The sequence below is a fragment of the Marmota monax genome, unplaced genomic scaffold (assembly GCF_021218885.2).
Source record: "Marmota monax isolate L192 unplaced genomic scaffold, Marmota_monax_Labrador192_F-V1.1 WCK01_AAM20220418_F8-fsc00092, whole genome shotgun sequence".
Taxonomy (NCBI): Eukaryota; Metazoa; Chordata; class Mammalia; order Rodentia; family Sciuridae; genus Marmota; species Marmota monax.
In genome coordinates this window covers 1,169,290-1,184,993 of record NW_026692583.1, presented here as the reverse complement: position 1 = coordinate 1,184,993, position 15,704 = coordinate 1,169,290, and the positions used below count along the sequence as shown (strand labels likewise).

The window sequence follows — 15,704 nt, the reverse complement described above, 5'->3', positions numbered from 1 at the left end:
CCCGCCCTGCCACCGCCACGGCTGCACGCAGCGTCGTGCGGCCACCTGCCTTCCGCTGGCGGAGGGAGCTGGGAGCCGCGCAGAGCCTCTCGCGTAGCGGAACCCGCTCGGTGCGCGGAGCGTGGCGAAGCTCGGAACCGGCCGCGCTCTGGGTCCCGCTCTCTCCGCTTCTGAGGCGGAGCCTGCCGCCGGAAGCGGAAGTGCTCGCCGGCGCGGGGGCGTTCCCGGCGGGAGGGCTGCGGAGCGCTATGGAGCACGTGACGGAGGGTTCCTGGGGGTCCCTGCCCGTGCCCCTGCACCCGCGGGTGCTGGGTGCGCTGCGGGAGCTGGGTTTCTCGTCCATGACGCCGGTGCAGGTATCCGTCCTGGGTCGGGTGGGAGGAGGCCGGTGGCGCGGCGGGCACCCGCGCCGACCAGCCGCTAGGGCCACTCCGCTCGCGCTGGGTTGTCCGCCCTGAGCCGCTGCTTTTGCCCCGTCTCGGGAGGTGTCGGCGATGCGAAGCGGTGGATCAGGCAGCCACGGTGGTCTTGGCCTCCGCCCTGGGCTACTGGGGCTTAGGGCCTGGTTTCTATCCTGACCCTTCCGCTCTAGCTGTAAGACCTCGGACAGTAACTTCACTTTTCTGCTTCATTTTCCTTCTCTGAATGACGGAGGTAACATGACCTGGCTTATAGGGTTGTGGGTATTAAATAAACACAGCATGGGTCCATTATGGGAGTCAGTGAAGGTTCCCTGTTGTTACTGTGGGAAAAGTGCACCGTACTGCACAATGTCTTTCTTTATTCAAGCAATATTTATTGAGGACCTGCCGCGTATCCGGTACTTTTCTAGGCTCTGGGGATATTGCAGCTTTGGTACCTATTCTTAATGCAGGAGCTAGAGAAAGAAGTAAGGGGGGTGAGATATTTCAGCTGCTCCTGTGTTAGGAAGGAACTCCAACAGACTGGTGTGATAGGAGCAGGGACAAGAACAGGGTGTTAGAGAACGCCTGTTTGAGGTGTCATGAGCTGAGAGCTGAATGATTGAGAAGGGGCTGGCTGGAGGTGTTTGGGGGCAGCTTATTGCAGCAGAGAGAAATGCCAGTGCGACTGCTCCGGGGCTGGCTGGAAATGAGCTTTGAGCAACAGAGAGATTTGCAGCTGAGTAGTTCCAGTCGTGATGAGGAGAGCAGGGGCTTGAATTTATTTATTTATTTATTTTGGTTCTGGGGTTTAAACTAAGTGGCACTTTACCACTGAGCTACATCTCTCAGCCCTTTTTATTTATTTATTTTTTTAAACTTAAAACAGGTTCTCATTAAGTTGCTCAGTGTGGCCTTAAACTTGGGTGCACCACAGCACCCAGCTGCTGGGATTGTATTCTAAGTGCAGTGAGAAGCCATCGTGTCTGGGAAGCTGTGTAAAGGATGAAGAAGCAGGGAGGTCCCTCTGGAGGCCGTTGACTGTGAGGAATGGAGGCATGGAGTAGAATGGAAGCAGTGAACAGGGAGAAGTCAAAATTCAGGGTGGCATTGAGATTGCTGAGGGGCTGAATGTGGGGGTTATGAAGGAGCAGACTCTGGAAGGATCCTGAGGTTTCTGTAGCTGGGTGGATGTTCCATTTGCCAATATGAGGAAGGCTGGGGCTGGGGGTTAACAGGTTCAGAGGGAAAAATCAAGAGGTTTCTGTTTAAAATGTTGAATTTGTGCCTAAAACCACCAGGAAGGATGTCAGGGCAGGCAGAGCTGGGTGCCATGTTGTGCAGTGTAGCACAAACAAGACCCAGTCCCAGTTGGAACTCCTCACCTAGAGTTGTCCATTCCTGCCCTAGTGGCTTTTTTTTTTTTTTTTTAGTTGTCAATGGACCTTTATTTTTTTTGTTTATATGCGGTGCCAGAATTGAACCCAGTGCCTCACATATGCTAGGCAAGCGCTCTACCACTGAGCCACAACCTCAGCCCCCTAGTGGCTTTTGAGCACTTAGTCCCAACTGAGATGTGCTCTGTTGAAATAACAGACTTAATCCGAAAAAAGAATGGGAAATATCTTTAATTTTGTAGTAACGACTAAAGATTGAAGCGACAATGGTTGAATATATAGTTAAGTAAATTATTTAAATTTATTCCACCTGTTTCTTTTTACTTAATGTAGAAATAGGAAATTCAAAATCATGTATGTGGTTCTTATTATATTTGTATCGGACGATAGTGGTCTAGAGCAGGCTCTGCAGCCTTGATACTTCTGACATTTGATCTGGAAAATGCATTGTTGTGAGGGCTGTCTGGGGTATCCTAGGATATATTAACATCCTTGGAATCTGCCTGCCAAATGCCAGTAGCAAGACTACTGGGTTTGACAATTGAAAATGTCGCCAGCATTGCTAAATGTTCCTTGGGGGAGGGAGGACAGAAACCTTGCAGGTTGACAAGCCCTGTGTAGAAGTAGTTGGAATGGTATGACACATGCTGTGGTAGGGCTGAGCCCATGCTCTGGAGACCAGGAGTGGAGTCCTGGAGGAGGTGACCTTAGGACCAAGACTTGTGTCTGCTTCAGATTTAGCTGCTTTGTGTTGCTGAAGCTACAGGGCCAAGCTTTTGGTAAAACTCGAGGAGCTCCTGGTATTTAAACTGGGGGCTTATTTGAATCCCTGTTCTAACCCGGACACCAGAGCTGGGAGATGCCTGAAGACGCAAAGTTTTTAACCCCTTTCTGGCCCAAGGAGGGAAAAAAGAGGGCTTGAATCCAGGACTCCTATCACATGTCTGTGCAGATACCATTGCCCCGTTTGAGTTAAGCCCTCCAGGGTCCACTGCACCTTAGCCCCCTAGTGTGCTCCCAGGGCCTCACCAGCGAGTTCACGGCATTCTTTAACTACACTTTGCAATCTCTCTCCTCAGTCTGCAACCATCCCTCTGTTCATGAGAAATAAAGACGTCGCTGCAGAAGCGGTAAGTTCCTCCTGCAGATAGAGCCTGTCCTCGTTGTTCTCTTCAAGTGCACTGTGTGGAAAAGCAGCACAAAGCTTGTCCTCCTTTGCAGGTCACAGGTAGTGGCAAAACGCTGGCCTTTGTCATCCCCATCCTGGAAATTCTTCTGAGAAGGGAAGAGAAGTTAAAAAAGAGTCAGGTGAGGAGAGCTAACGGGATTTATTGCCACTTGGTTACCAGACTGAATAATTATTACAGCTGAATAAGAAGCTGGTCAGAAGCTTGAGAAGATTAAAGGTAGCTGACCCTCATTATCCCATTGTTGTTTTGAATTTGTCTGCTTGTTAAAACGTATGACCCCAAAATTGATGCTTGGGTGCTTTCATGGTCATTCATAGAATTCTTTGAATTTCAGCCCTCATGCTGTGGAGAAGTATTATTTTTTGTGGTTTGTTTAGTATCACATGTTTGCACATTTTTGTGCTTTTTTGGGGTGATTTTGCTGTTTAATTGCCTGTAGTGTAGTGCTGTGGTGCCATGAGTGTTCTGAGTATAAGGAGGCCGTGACATGCAGAGGTCTGTGGTAGATGAGTTATAGAGCCGTGAGTTCAGTGTGAGCAAGTCAGCGATATTTATTTAATACGGTGTTTTTAAACAGAAGCCTGTATACAGTGAAGTTGCGCATTGATTTGGTTGGTGAAAATGTGCCCACAGCTTGGCAAGACCCTGACTACATTCCCCTAGAAGCAGTGGTTCAATGCTCACGGTAATGACAAATAACTGTGATTCAGAGCAGTGGACATGCCATGGTCTGAGGCTGCCGGGAGTCCAGGATGTGCTGTTCCCCTGAGAATTGTCCCCTTGAATAGTGGGTGCTCTGGGGCCCTGGGTAATGCTAACCATGCTCCTCCCCTCCACATGGGTAGGTGGGAGCCATAATCATCACCCCAACTCGAGAGCTGGCCATTCAAATCGATGAGGTCCTGTCGCATTTCACGAAGCACTTCCCACAGTTCAGGTAAATTGGATGCAGTGTCCCTGTCACCACAGACTGTTGTTTTGCTTGAATTGCTCAAAGACCTATTTCCTTTTTCAGCCAGATTCTTTGGATTGGAGGCAGGAACCCTGGAGAAGATGTCGAGAGGTTCAGGCGACAAGGGTGAGCTTGCTGCTTCTGCTCCTTTCCGTTGCCCTTGGCACTGCTCCGGAGGCATCTGCATGGCTGAGGCCTGATGGAGAGTCCAGAGGTGCTTCTGCAGGCAGGCTCCTCAGGTCAGGGAGGATGTAAGCCACCTGGTTGGCCTGGGCCATACCCAGACTCAGCTGATTGTGATCTGAAGGACTCTTGGCCCAGCAGTGCCAGTTTTGGGTTTCTTAAGATGGAATTCCAGATGTGTGTGTTCCCCTGGTTCTTTACCTTTGTTGGCATATAATCCACATTGTGGAAGAGACTTCTTGCAGGTCAGTCATTCTGGGGCCTCGGCTGGCCCAGTCAGATTCTCTTAACAGTTGAGTTCGTAGGGACTGGGGCTGTAGCTCAGTGGTAGAGCGTTTGTCTCGCACATGTGAGGCACTGGGTTTGATCCTCAGCACCACATAAAAATAAATAAATAAAGATACTGTGTCCATAAAAAAAAAATTGAGTTCGTGGGGCTTTGCATGCTCCCTCACTTGGTGAGATTAGACGCCAGCAAACCCTTTCTCTCTGGGACATGTGGACCTTCAGTATTTGATGGTGGCTCAGCTGCTGTTTTGGTGTGAGAGCAGGACAGATGGTGGCAAGTGATGCGGTTGTGGTTGTACACCAGTGACATACCACACAGCCGGGGAGTTCGTGCTGTTCTTTCCCTGGCCACTTTTCTTAATGGAGGTTATGTGACTTTGGCGATGTGGAACTTGGTATTTTGGGAACCATCTCTGATATTTCCAAGGGCCAGAGTGTGTGGTAAATACTGACTTTCTTTCCAAGGGGAAATATCATAGTGGCGACTCCAGGTCGCCTGGAGGACATGTTCCGGAGGAAGAGTGAGGGCTTGGACCTTGTCAGCTGTGTGAAGTCCCTGGATGTCCTGGTGCTGGATGAGGCAGACAGACTTCTGGACATGGGATTTGAAGCAAGGTACCCCATTTTGGACTTCTTTGACTTTGGCGGTGTGGGTGATAACTGAAAGAGGAGAGCCAAATGAAACACCTTCATCACTTCATGACTGTTTGTTTACTAGCCTCACTGATGTTTCAAATTATGAGGTGGGTTATCCTTCAGATTCTGTCACTCAATTTAATTTCATTTCTTTTATCTTTGATCTTAAAATGCATTTTCCCCCATGATTTCCTTAGGTTTTTGTTTAATAAACAGACTTTGGCTTGTGAGGGGCACATGCCTGTAATCCCTGAGGCAGGAAGATTGCAAATTTGAGGCCAGCCTGGGCAACTCAGTGAGACCCTGTCTCAAAATAGAAATTTTAAAGGGCTACGGGTATAGCTCAGTGGTAGAGAGCCACCGTGTTCAATCCTCAGCACCAAAACCAAACCAGCAAGCAAACCCAGATTTTTTAGGGAACATAATTCACATAGCATACAGTTCACCTATATAAAGTCCATGGTACAGTGTTAGGTTCAAAAATTTTGTCCTAACTTCACATTATTAGTTGGCATCCAAGTATAAAAGTGTCATTTATGATTACATTGAGAAGCCTTGGAAAAATGAAAGTATTGCTGGGTTTCTGTTCGCGACTAAAAGGCTCAAGGGTCACTCCAGGAAAACTGGGCTGATTGGGCTGCACAAAATAACCAAACGACACACAAATACCTTTTTCTTTGGAGTCGCTGTGATGGCTCCTCTGACCTTAAGGGTCCGCAGGAAGAGAGAGAGAGCACGCGCTGACCTCTTTTATTGAGGAGAATCTATTCAAATGAGGTAAGTGGTCGGGTTTCAGGGGGCTGAGTCTGTCTTCATGATGTCTGCTGTCAGCAGGTTGACTGACATCTAGGTAGGCCACACCCAAGGGCACAGTAAGAGAAGGGGACACACACAAGGCACTTCAATGGAACATTCTATCCTAAACAGGGCAAGGGATTATATTATAATGGAACAGGTGAGCATAGCTCCCCATGGGCCTGTAGGAAGCCATGCCCAGGCACAAAGACAGTCACTTGAACCCTAGAAGAGCGGGGCAGTCAGTCTAGCAGCATGGGTGCCTGATACCACATCGCCCAGAAGGGGAGTTAACTCAGTCATGTACAAGATTGGCTCCCACAAAGTATAAATAAACATCACTCATAATCTCAGATTTCAGTAATATCAGTTGTAGATATTTGGATGGCTTCTTGTCCAATCTTTTTATATTTTTATTTTTAACTTATATATATATATATGTATATATTTTATATATATATTTTTTAGTTGTAAGTAGACACAGTACTTTTATTTTGTTTGTATGTGGTGCTGAGGATCGAACCCAGTGCCTCACACATGCTAGGCAAGTACTCTAGTACTGAGCCACAGCCCCGGCCCCTTGTCCAGTCTTCAAACACACCTGTTCACTGCTGCTTAGTGATGGAGTAACTGTAAGATCTCTTTTTTTTTTTTTTCAGCATAAACACCATTCTGGAGTTTTTGCCAAAGCAGAGGAGGACGGGCCTTTTCTCTGCCACACAGACACAGGAAGTGGAGAACTTGGTGAGAGCAGGCCTCCGGAACCCTGTCCGCATCTCAGTGAAGGAGAAGGGTGTGGCGGCCAGCAGCACCCAGAAGACCCCCTCCCGCCTGGAGAACTACTACATGGTGAGCACTGGCTTGTCTTCTCCAGCCTGGGATTCAGAATGATGGTGGTGTTCTAGGAATGTGCTTGAGGGTCACAGGGAAAGTAAATGTGTAAAATGAGACTCTGCGAGCCAGGTGCAGTGACTCAGGCTTGTAATTCAGTGAATCAGGAGGCTGAGGCAGGAGTATCACTAGTTGGAGGCCAGACTCAGCAACTTAGTGAGATGCTGTCTTAAAATTAAAAAAAAAAAAAAAGCACTTGGGATGTGGCTCAGGGGTAGAGTATCCCTGGGTTCAATCTCCAGTACCCAATCACCCCTCCCAAAAAAAGAAAAAGACCCTGTGGCACACTTGGAATCCCAACGGCAGTGCCTCTGAACTTCCCTCCCCAAGTACCAGCTGTTTTTATCACATTGGTTTGCGATGTGCCGGGGACTCATGGTTCAGCACTGTAGCTCCGGGCCAGTAGCATAAGCCTGTGTTGTGAAAGGGCACAGCTGGATGTGCTGGCAAAACAGAAAATCAGGTGACAGGCTATAGGAGATTTGTTACCTAAATGTTCTGTTCCAAGCCTGAAGGTTCTGCAATTCTGACCTGCGTCTGATTCCGGCTGGATTTGTAGGTGTCAGTCCTAGTTGTTGTTTTCTGGGCTATCTCTGCAAGGCAGTGGACAGACTTTGGGAACCTGGATTATTCAGTACCGTGGCCACCTGGACCCTCTCAGGTTCTGTTCTCTCCCATTGCTGGGATGGGCCACAGGGGCTCTGAAAGCACTGGCAGCCAGGGAAGTAGCACTGGGAGCTGGAGGACCCACAGGACCTTGTCTCTGCTTATGGGGTACATCAGACCGTCCACCTGGAGACGAGACTTTTCTTTTCGGCCCAGAAGAACACTTTGGCACTAATCACAGTTGCTGTTCAAAGAAGGGTTGGTTTCAAAACCAAAGGGTTCCAGTTGCTGTGGAGGGGTAGGTGGGTGTGGCCGTCCTGGCTGGTTGACCCGTGGGCAGATGACAGATGACCTGTAGAAGGAGCTTGCACATCAGGCACTGCCCAGGGCGCCGCTGCCTGGAGTGCTGCTGAAGTTAGACAGGCTTCTCTGAGGTGGGTGGTCCTGCTGCTGTGTTTCTGTCGAGGCTGGTTGAGGTGGAATGCTGGCTCTTCATGGGGTGGGAAGGACTCAGTACAGGATGCAGTATGTGGAACCTGGTACTAGAGTAGGCTGCCCTGGTGCCGGTCACACCTTCGTCCCTCACTAAGTCCTTGAGTGCACTTACCAGGTCATCACATGTACAGTGGTGCTTTGGGAGTCCCCATTGCTGGGCTGTTGAGGATTGATTCATTCACAAAGAGGGGTTTTGGATTGCTTAGGACATAGTAAATACTAGTGTTATGGCTGTGAATACCCACTGTATGCACTGTTGCTTTCTACTTCTTTGCATTTATTAGATGGTATTTAGAGATGTTCAGGTGCATTGAGAGGAGCGTCCAAACTGAGATTTTTAAGTTTTTCTGAAAATCAGGGAGATGTGTTCCTGTCAATTTAATGTCTCCAGTGAGGGGCTTGGATAGAACATCTGGCTGGTTGTTAGGAGAGACTGTGGGGTCTGTCTGCATGGAAGTCCTTCCAGTAATCATGCACGTTGCTTTCTGGAAAGCTGTGTCCAGCTGAGAGCAGTGACTTCTGTACCTGGCCTCTGACCCCAGGGAGCTTGTGGGTAGTGTGTCTTACTGGTCCATCCCAGACCTGCTGAGGCAGAATGTGCTTGCTGCCCCAGAATAGTGTTAATGGTGTCTCTGAGAGTTGGTGTGGAAGCCAGCATGCTCCCTGTCCATTTGTTGGGATTTGGGAACAGTTGTGTTAGATGACATTTGTTGTGCGGGGCTCAGACCCAGGAAATGAAGTGTGGGATTCAACAGGTGGAAGAAGATGCAAGATGCAGTAGGATAGAAGATGTGTCGCATTCAGAGGTGGCCACAGCCTCCAGCTTTAGCTTCAGCCCCCAGCCAGTTCCCTTTTGTTGCCCCTTATTTACCTCTATTTAGCCCTGAGTCTTTTTCATAGGCCCTTTGTATAAGCAAGCCAAACAGAGAAGGCACACTGCCAATAGGTTACATAAGGGGGCACGTGCTTACAAGTTCATGTTTATGACCTTGAGTCTATATGCCCCGCATGTTTCTGGCCTTGAAACCCTAACATAGCCAGTTCCCTGCCCTGGCTGCATACTAAAGCATAGCATAGCTTGCAAGAAGCCTAGGTAAGGAAGCCTAACTATAGTCATTATAGGCCTGCCCAACAACATTTCTCTCAGTTTTATGATTTTGTGACTTAAAAATGATGTTTATAGCTGGGTGTGATTGCATGCACCTGTAATCCCAGTGGCTCAGGAGGCTAAGGCAAGAGGATTGCAAGTTCAAAGCCAGCCTCTGCACCTTAGTGAGGCCCTAAGCAACTTAATGAGACCCTGTCTCAAGAAAGAAAGAAAGAGAGGGAGGGAGGGAAGGAGGGAGGGGCTGGGAATATGGCTTAGTGGTTAGGTGCCCCTGGGTTCAATTCCCCAGCACCAAAAAAGATGTTTATAGCAGCAGCACATGTTAACATTTCTGAGCTAGGTAGACTGATTAATCTTCTGACTTCAGTCTCTGATTCTGGAGGAAATTGTAACCCTTAAAACTTAAGGCTGGTTTTCTGGAGGACAACTCCAAGGCTAGTCTGGGCAACTTAGCAAGACCCTATCTCAAAATAAAAGATAGCTGGGCGCAGTGGCGCACACCCATAATCCCAGCAACTCCGGATGCTGAGGTCAGAGGATTGCAAGTTCAAATCCAGCCTCAACAACTTAGAAAGGCCTTAAGCAATTCATCAAGACCCTGTCTCTAATAAAATATAAAAATGTGCTGGAAATGTGGCTCCGTGGTTAAATGCCCCTGGGTTGAATCCTTGGCACCAAAAATAAATAAATAAATAAAAGGGCTGGGGAAGTAGTTCAGTGATAGAGTGCTGGGTTCCATCTCAGTACTGCCAAATATATATATATATATATATATATATATATATATATATATATATATATATGTATATTTTCTTTTTAAAATAGGTTTTTATTTTATTTTTCCTTGTATTTTACAGGTGTGTAAGGCAGATGAGAAATTTAATCAGTTAGTGCATTTTCTTCGAAATCATAAACAGGAGAAACATCTGGTCTTCTTCAGGTAACCCTTCGGGTTCTAGTTGAGAGGGATTCAGCTGCACCTAAAATATGCTGGTATAGGTGATCCTTGGGTCCTGAATTCTGTCTAGGATGAATTCTGTTCTCGGGGTGTGCTAGGCTGAAATAATTGAAAGCCCAACTTCTGAGGCTCTAATGGGAGGGTTATTTTTCTGTAGAAGCAGGTGCACAGATGGGTAGTTTCTGACTTTTAAATGTCTCGGCAGTGTCAGGGATAGTGAGTCTGTGATTGTCTTGGCCTTTCCCTCCTGAATATCACCTTTAGCTTCTGTAATCCCTGTTGTGTCTGCACTGAAGGCAGGTACGGGGGAAATATGGGGTGGAGTGGCAACGTTGGTTATATCAGATATAACTTTTCTATCAGATAAGCAGAAAGCTTTCTCAGAAACTCCTCTGCCCTGGCTGACTTTGGCTTTGTAGTAGAGGCAGGTGAGGAAAGAAGTGGTTGGGAATGGCTTGGGCAGGTACCCATCTGTCATGGTGGGTTTTGTCCTGTTATCCCAGAGCAGGATAGGAACATTGTGTACATTCCTCAGCTGATTCAGCCCCAAATCGAGACTATCTGGGAGGGAGGATCTGTTTGATCAAACTTGGCTTATTGAGGAAGGAGCAGTTCTCCAAGAATAAGAGCATTTTGAATCTTGCCTATTTATGTCTTCTGTCCTTGTTTTTGTCTGGATGGGTACTTCATTCAGTTAAGCCTCTTTCAGAGACTGGGGGACCCCTTTGGTTGAATATCTTTGACAGTGGGCAAGACCCTCAGAGTTTTGGCTCATGTCTAATGCTTTTCATTGACAGAGGATTTCCACTCTGGAGCTCAGTGGTGGGTGCTAGTCCTCCATCCATCCTCCCAAAGAGGGCGTGCCACCAGTCTTCCCCTCGTGCCTGTTGCTCACCACTCCCGTCCCCATTTTAGGAGGACCAAGAGGGGCATGGCCCTAAGCCCTCTTTTCCGCCTCATAGCACCTGCGCCTGTGTGGAATACTATGGCAAGGCTCTGGAGGCCCTTATGAAGAACGTGAAGATAATGTGCATTCATGGAAAGATGAAACACAAGCGCAACAAGATCTTCATGGAGTTCCGCAAGTTGCGGGGGTGGGATGGCTTCATTGGCAGTATTAGGTCTCCAACCACTATACCTTTTTAAGGTCCCACTCTCACCTTTTCTCTCTTTATCTCAGAAACTTTCCCTGCCTGGAGCCCTCTTCCATCTCATACCCACTTATGGTATCTCCATAGAAATACTCAGCGCCCCATTCCTGCCCCAATTCCCTGTGTACTTCACTGGGGTCCCTGGTTTAGTCGTTGAACTTCCCTGCCTGCTTGTACCCTTGTATTTCATGTTTGTTCCTGAATTTGCTGGTGCCTGGCTCAGAGAAGTTTTGACAACTGTTTGTCTACTGGGTGAATATGGCAGAGCAGGGCAGAGTAGGCTTGTTGGGACAGAAGCTGCCTGTAGGTTGTCAACATGATGGCCATACAGCAGGGACCTCATGCTTTCCTGATGAGCTTAGCTTGTTTCCGTTTTTCTTAAGCACTGCATGGCTTCCTTAAAGTAGTCTTAAGGGCAAGGTTGAAACTGGTGTTTCTCCACTTCTGCTGGCATGTGGGGTCTGCGTAAATGTGTTGCACCTCTTATGGTGGGCTCTGCCCTCTAGGGTTGCAGTAGACCCCAGCAGCTCACTGCCAGATTCTTTCTGGATATCTAAAGACAGAAATTGACAGACAGTGGAAGGGGAAAGTAAAAGGAGCAGGATTTATTCAAGAATAGAAACAACTCTGGCAGGGTCAGAGGGACCCGCTAGCAGGTTGCTGCCTGAGTGTGCTGCTCTGGGGGTTTATGTAGCCATTGGGCCAAGCTCTTAGCCCATGATTATGCAGATGAGGGTTTAGAAAGGTGCCAGTGCTGTTGGTTAGCTCTGCAGTCTCCATTTGGCTTTGCCCCACCTTTGTTTTCCCACCACTAGTCGAGAAGCAGGACGTTGAGGTCGTGGGATTGTGAGTACCCGGGGTCTTCTGGGCTCTGGAGCTGTGTGCAGTGGGTATCTGCACCAGGCCCAGACTGGGCCACTGCTCATGCTTCCAACCCCATTCCAGTCCACCCTGCCTCTGCTCTGCAGCTGCTGGACAAGGACTTGGCTTCAAAGTGGAGTGAAAATATCACTTATTTCTTGAAGTGGCTGCCAAGGGTTAGCCCACCACAGTTCTGTTTTTCAATGGAAATATACTAATTAAAAAAAATTGCTATGTTTCCTAATCCCCATTTTCTTGGGAATTCGTCAAGTTCTGGAGATTCTTAGGAGCAAGAAAAAAATGAAATATTACCATCAAGAAGTATTTGTTTATTTTAATTTGGTCACTGGGATTACAGGCATGTGCCACTGTGCCTGGCTAGCCTGGGCAAAATAAAAAGGGCTAGGGATATAGCTCATTAGTAGAGTGCCCTTGCATTCAGTCCCAATACTGGGGGGAAAACATCTTTGCTTCTGTGGAACTTCCAGAACCTCTGTGTTGCAGTTGGCAGACCTCAATGGATTATTCTGCTATTGGTGATAGAGATGGTGACATCCTTACTCAGAATGCTCTTTTCTCCCGTTGTAGTGGGATTTTGGTGTGCACTGACGTGATGGCGCGGGGGATCGACATTCCTGAAGTGAACTGGGTTTTGCAGTATGACCCTCCCAGCAACGCCAGGTACTCCGATGCAGTGTGACCATTCTGATGAGGAATTGAACTTAATGACCAGGAACATGGGGGAAGTAAACACAATCTTGTTCAAAACATTATTTTAAATAGCAAAAAATAGATTAGTGGGTGAATAACCTTTGGTGTGCTTTTTTCTAAGTACATGATAGGCTGTTTTAAGGGGGAAAAGAAAAGCAATTCAAAGTACCATATGTGGAAATTGCAATTATTTTTCCCATATATAAAAAATCCGTAACTAAGCTCCTAAGTGATGATAAGGATTATAGATCATTTGTTTTATTCTTTATAATTTTCATTGCTTCCCAAATTTTCTGAGTCTGCTCCCTGTATGATCCTAGAGAAAGGCACACGTTTAACTCGAGTTGTGCTGGAGTTCACCCTGGGCGTCTCGCCGCACTCATGGTGGTGTTGGTGTGATAGCTGTTCTCCCCTTTCTCTTGCTGGACAATAGGGTCCGGCTGTCCCCGCAGCAGTGCAGATGTGTCAGTGTGTAGCTGGGGCCTGGGTTCTGCTCACCGCCACTCAGCTCCCACCTTTGTCCTCACAGTGCCTTTGTCCATCGCTGTGGCCGCACAGCCCGCATTGGCCATGGGGGCAGCGCCCTGGTGTTTCTCCTGCCCATGGAAGAGTCGTACGTCAATTTCCTGGCAATTAACCAAAAAGTAAGCTGTCTTCTCTTTTCGTATAGAACACCCAGTAATGGGGTGGCTACAACAGTTCTTGTCCCACATATGGTCAGAGGAATAGATGAGGGATGGGTAGGGTGCCCACTTCGGAGCCTGGCAGGCATTGAGGCTGTGGGGCCTTGGCCTCACCTTGGCTACTGCTGTCCGGGCCAAGGCCATGACTTGGGGACACAGAGCTAGTGTTGCTGTACTTTCCTGTCACAGCAGAATCATGCGAAATTTATTTTCAAATTTTCTTTTGAAAATGTAAAATACTTTATAGACCAAGGAAAATATTTGGGCTGGATTCAGACTTCAGGCTTTCAGATTAAAATGGATTATTCTGCTGTTGGTATTCTTGGACTGGTTCAGAGGGGGGCCCCTGGAGTTGAGGTGGCGTAAGCCAGGGAAGTGAGACTGGTCTCTGTGCAGTGCCCCCTGGAGGAGATGAAACTTCAGAAGAACACAGTGGACCTGCTGCCCAAGCTCAGGGCCCTGGCCCTGGCCGACAGAGCGGTGTTTGAAAAGGGCATGAAAGCCTTTGTGTCCTGTGTCCAGGCCTACGCAAAGCATGAGTGCAGCCTCATCTTCAGATTGAAGGGTAGGTTGGATCTTTGCTTCACATAATTGTGTTTCTGTTTTGATGGTTTTACACACATGAAATTGCTTTGTCTGTTACAATGTATGGGGTACATTAGTGTTTTCCAATTGTTTAAAATGGAGTACTTCCTAGGCTTCACCAGATACTTCTCAACTGAGTACTAGGTGCTCAGTATTTCTCTTTACTTTGTTAAACAGTTATTACTGTGACTCTAATTCACATGAATCTATTAAGTGCTTTGGTTAGAAAAATTGTGTTGTGAGGAATCTTCCTTGATGGTTCTGGTGACCATGTTCTGGTGTGCTAACGCTGGTGTTTTGATTTAATTAGATCTTGATTTTGCTAGTCTTGCTCGAGGTTTCGCCCTGCTGAGGATGCCTAAGATGCCAGAACTGAGAGGAAAGCAATTTCCAGATTTTGTGCCTGTGGACATTAATACAGACACGATTCCATTTAAAGATAAAGCTAGAGAAAAGCAGAGGCAGAAACTACTGGAGGAACAAAGAAAAGAGAAAATGGAAAATGAAGGGAGAAGAAAATTCATGAAAAATAAAGCTTGGTCGAAGCAGAAGGCCAAAAAGGAAAGGAAGAAAAAGATGAATGAAAAAAGGAAAAGGGAAGAGGTAAAGCTTACAGTTTTTACTGGTTAAATTTAAAAATTCTGAGCAAATATAACAATAGAACGTTTGAATACAATAGAACATAGGAGTTGTCTGAGGCTGTCACATTTCTATACTGTGTTGATCAGCAGGGTGGGAAGTTGTGTTTATGGGAGCTGATGTGAGAGCACAGCGTTGCACAGTAAAAACTGCTGGGTGTGCCTTTGATCTTAGCAACCTGGGAGGCTGAGGCAGGAGGTTTGCAAGGATTACAACTTTTAGAGGTCAGCAATAGAGTGCTCTTAAATTCAATCTCCGGTGCTGCCTCTCTCCCCCGCCCATTGCCAAAAAAAAAAAAAGCCTGCTGGTTTCACTACACTGTTGCTGAGGAATTAAGTTTGTTGGTTTCTTGTTTGCATTTAGGGTTCTGATATCGAAGACGAGGATATGGAGGAACTTCTTAATGACACAAGGCTCTTGAAAAAGTTTAAGAAAGGCAAAATTACTGAAGAACAACTTGAGAAGGGGTTGTTGACAAGTGGCAAAAGAAGAGCCACAACAGCAGATTTGGAGATGTCAGATTTGGACGATGACTGCTGATTCCAATGCCTTAGGTGAAGCACAGGTGGGCACAAGTGGCCCCTCACTCAGGGGACACTGAGAAGAGTCCATCCTGGAAGCTATTCTTTCAGACTGGGAAGCAATGAGGGGATTTCTCACTTGGGAATACTTCACTCAGAGCACACTAGTCTTGAAGAAAATCTGAGTGTAAATAATAGATGTCAGTGTTTATTTTGGTGAGTCACCTGTAGCTAAAGAGCGTTTTTTCCCCTAAGGTTATTTTTGTAAATATTTTTTTTAACAGATACCGAAGTGTACTTAGGAACTTTAAAAAACCTAAATAAAGTCAAGTATAGCTTGGTATCTTTAAAGTATTTTTAAAGTTCCTAAGTACTTCCAGGCAGTGACCTTTCTGTGTGCCCGTGGCCCCTGGACTTCTTATCCTTTGCCCTGCACTGAGCACCTGCAGAGGTGGTGAATGTACTGGGGTTTCTTTTTTAATATTCTCAGGGCTGCTTTATTAGTGAATATCTGAAGACCAGGAAACACTTCATATTCTGGGAATGAATTATTACATGGTTTTTCCTTCTATTGGATAAAGAGTATATCCTTGTCTAGTGCCTTCCTGTATGGCTATGGCTGATGGCCTCTCACTTGCTGTTGCCAATGTGTG

General features: G+C 47.0%; 1 protein-coding gene across 2 annotated transcripts; it reads left to right on the top strand.

Annotated features, from left to right (window-relative positions):
• Positions 1-200: 200 nt before the first annotated feature.
• On the top strand, positions 201-15,394 carry Ddx55 (DEAD-box helicase 55). 2 transcript variants are annotated; one of them, XM_046446026.2, is made up of 14 exons: positions 201-356; positions 2,878-2,928; positions 3,020-3,106; positions 3,834-3,925; positions 4,004-4,066; positions 4,877-5,026; positions 6,502-6,691; positions 9,800-9,882; positions 10,863-10,994; positions 12,501-12,593; positions 13,153-13,267; positions 13,703-13,871; positions 14,202-14,494; positions 14,894-15,394. In XM_046446026.2, the coding sequence occupies exons 1-14, from the start codon at positions 249-251 to the stop codon at positions 15,068-15,070; spliced, it is 1,803 nt and encodes a 600-aa protein (XP_046301982.1). In that variant the 5' UTR covers positions 201-248; the 3' UTR covers positions 15,071-15,394. The 2 variants fall into 2 exon arrangements, with proteins under 2 accessions (XP_046301982.1, XP_046301983.1); XM_046446027.2 differs by lacking the exon at positions 10,863-10,994.
• Positions 15,395-15,704: the final 310 nt, after the last annotated feature.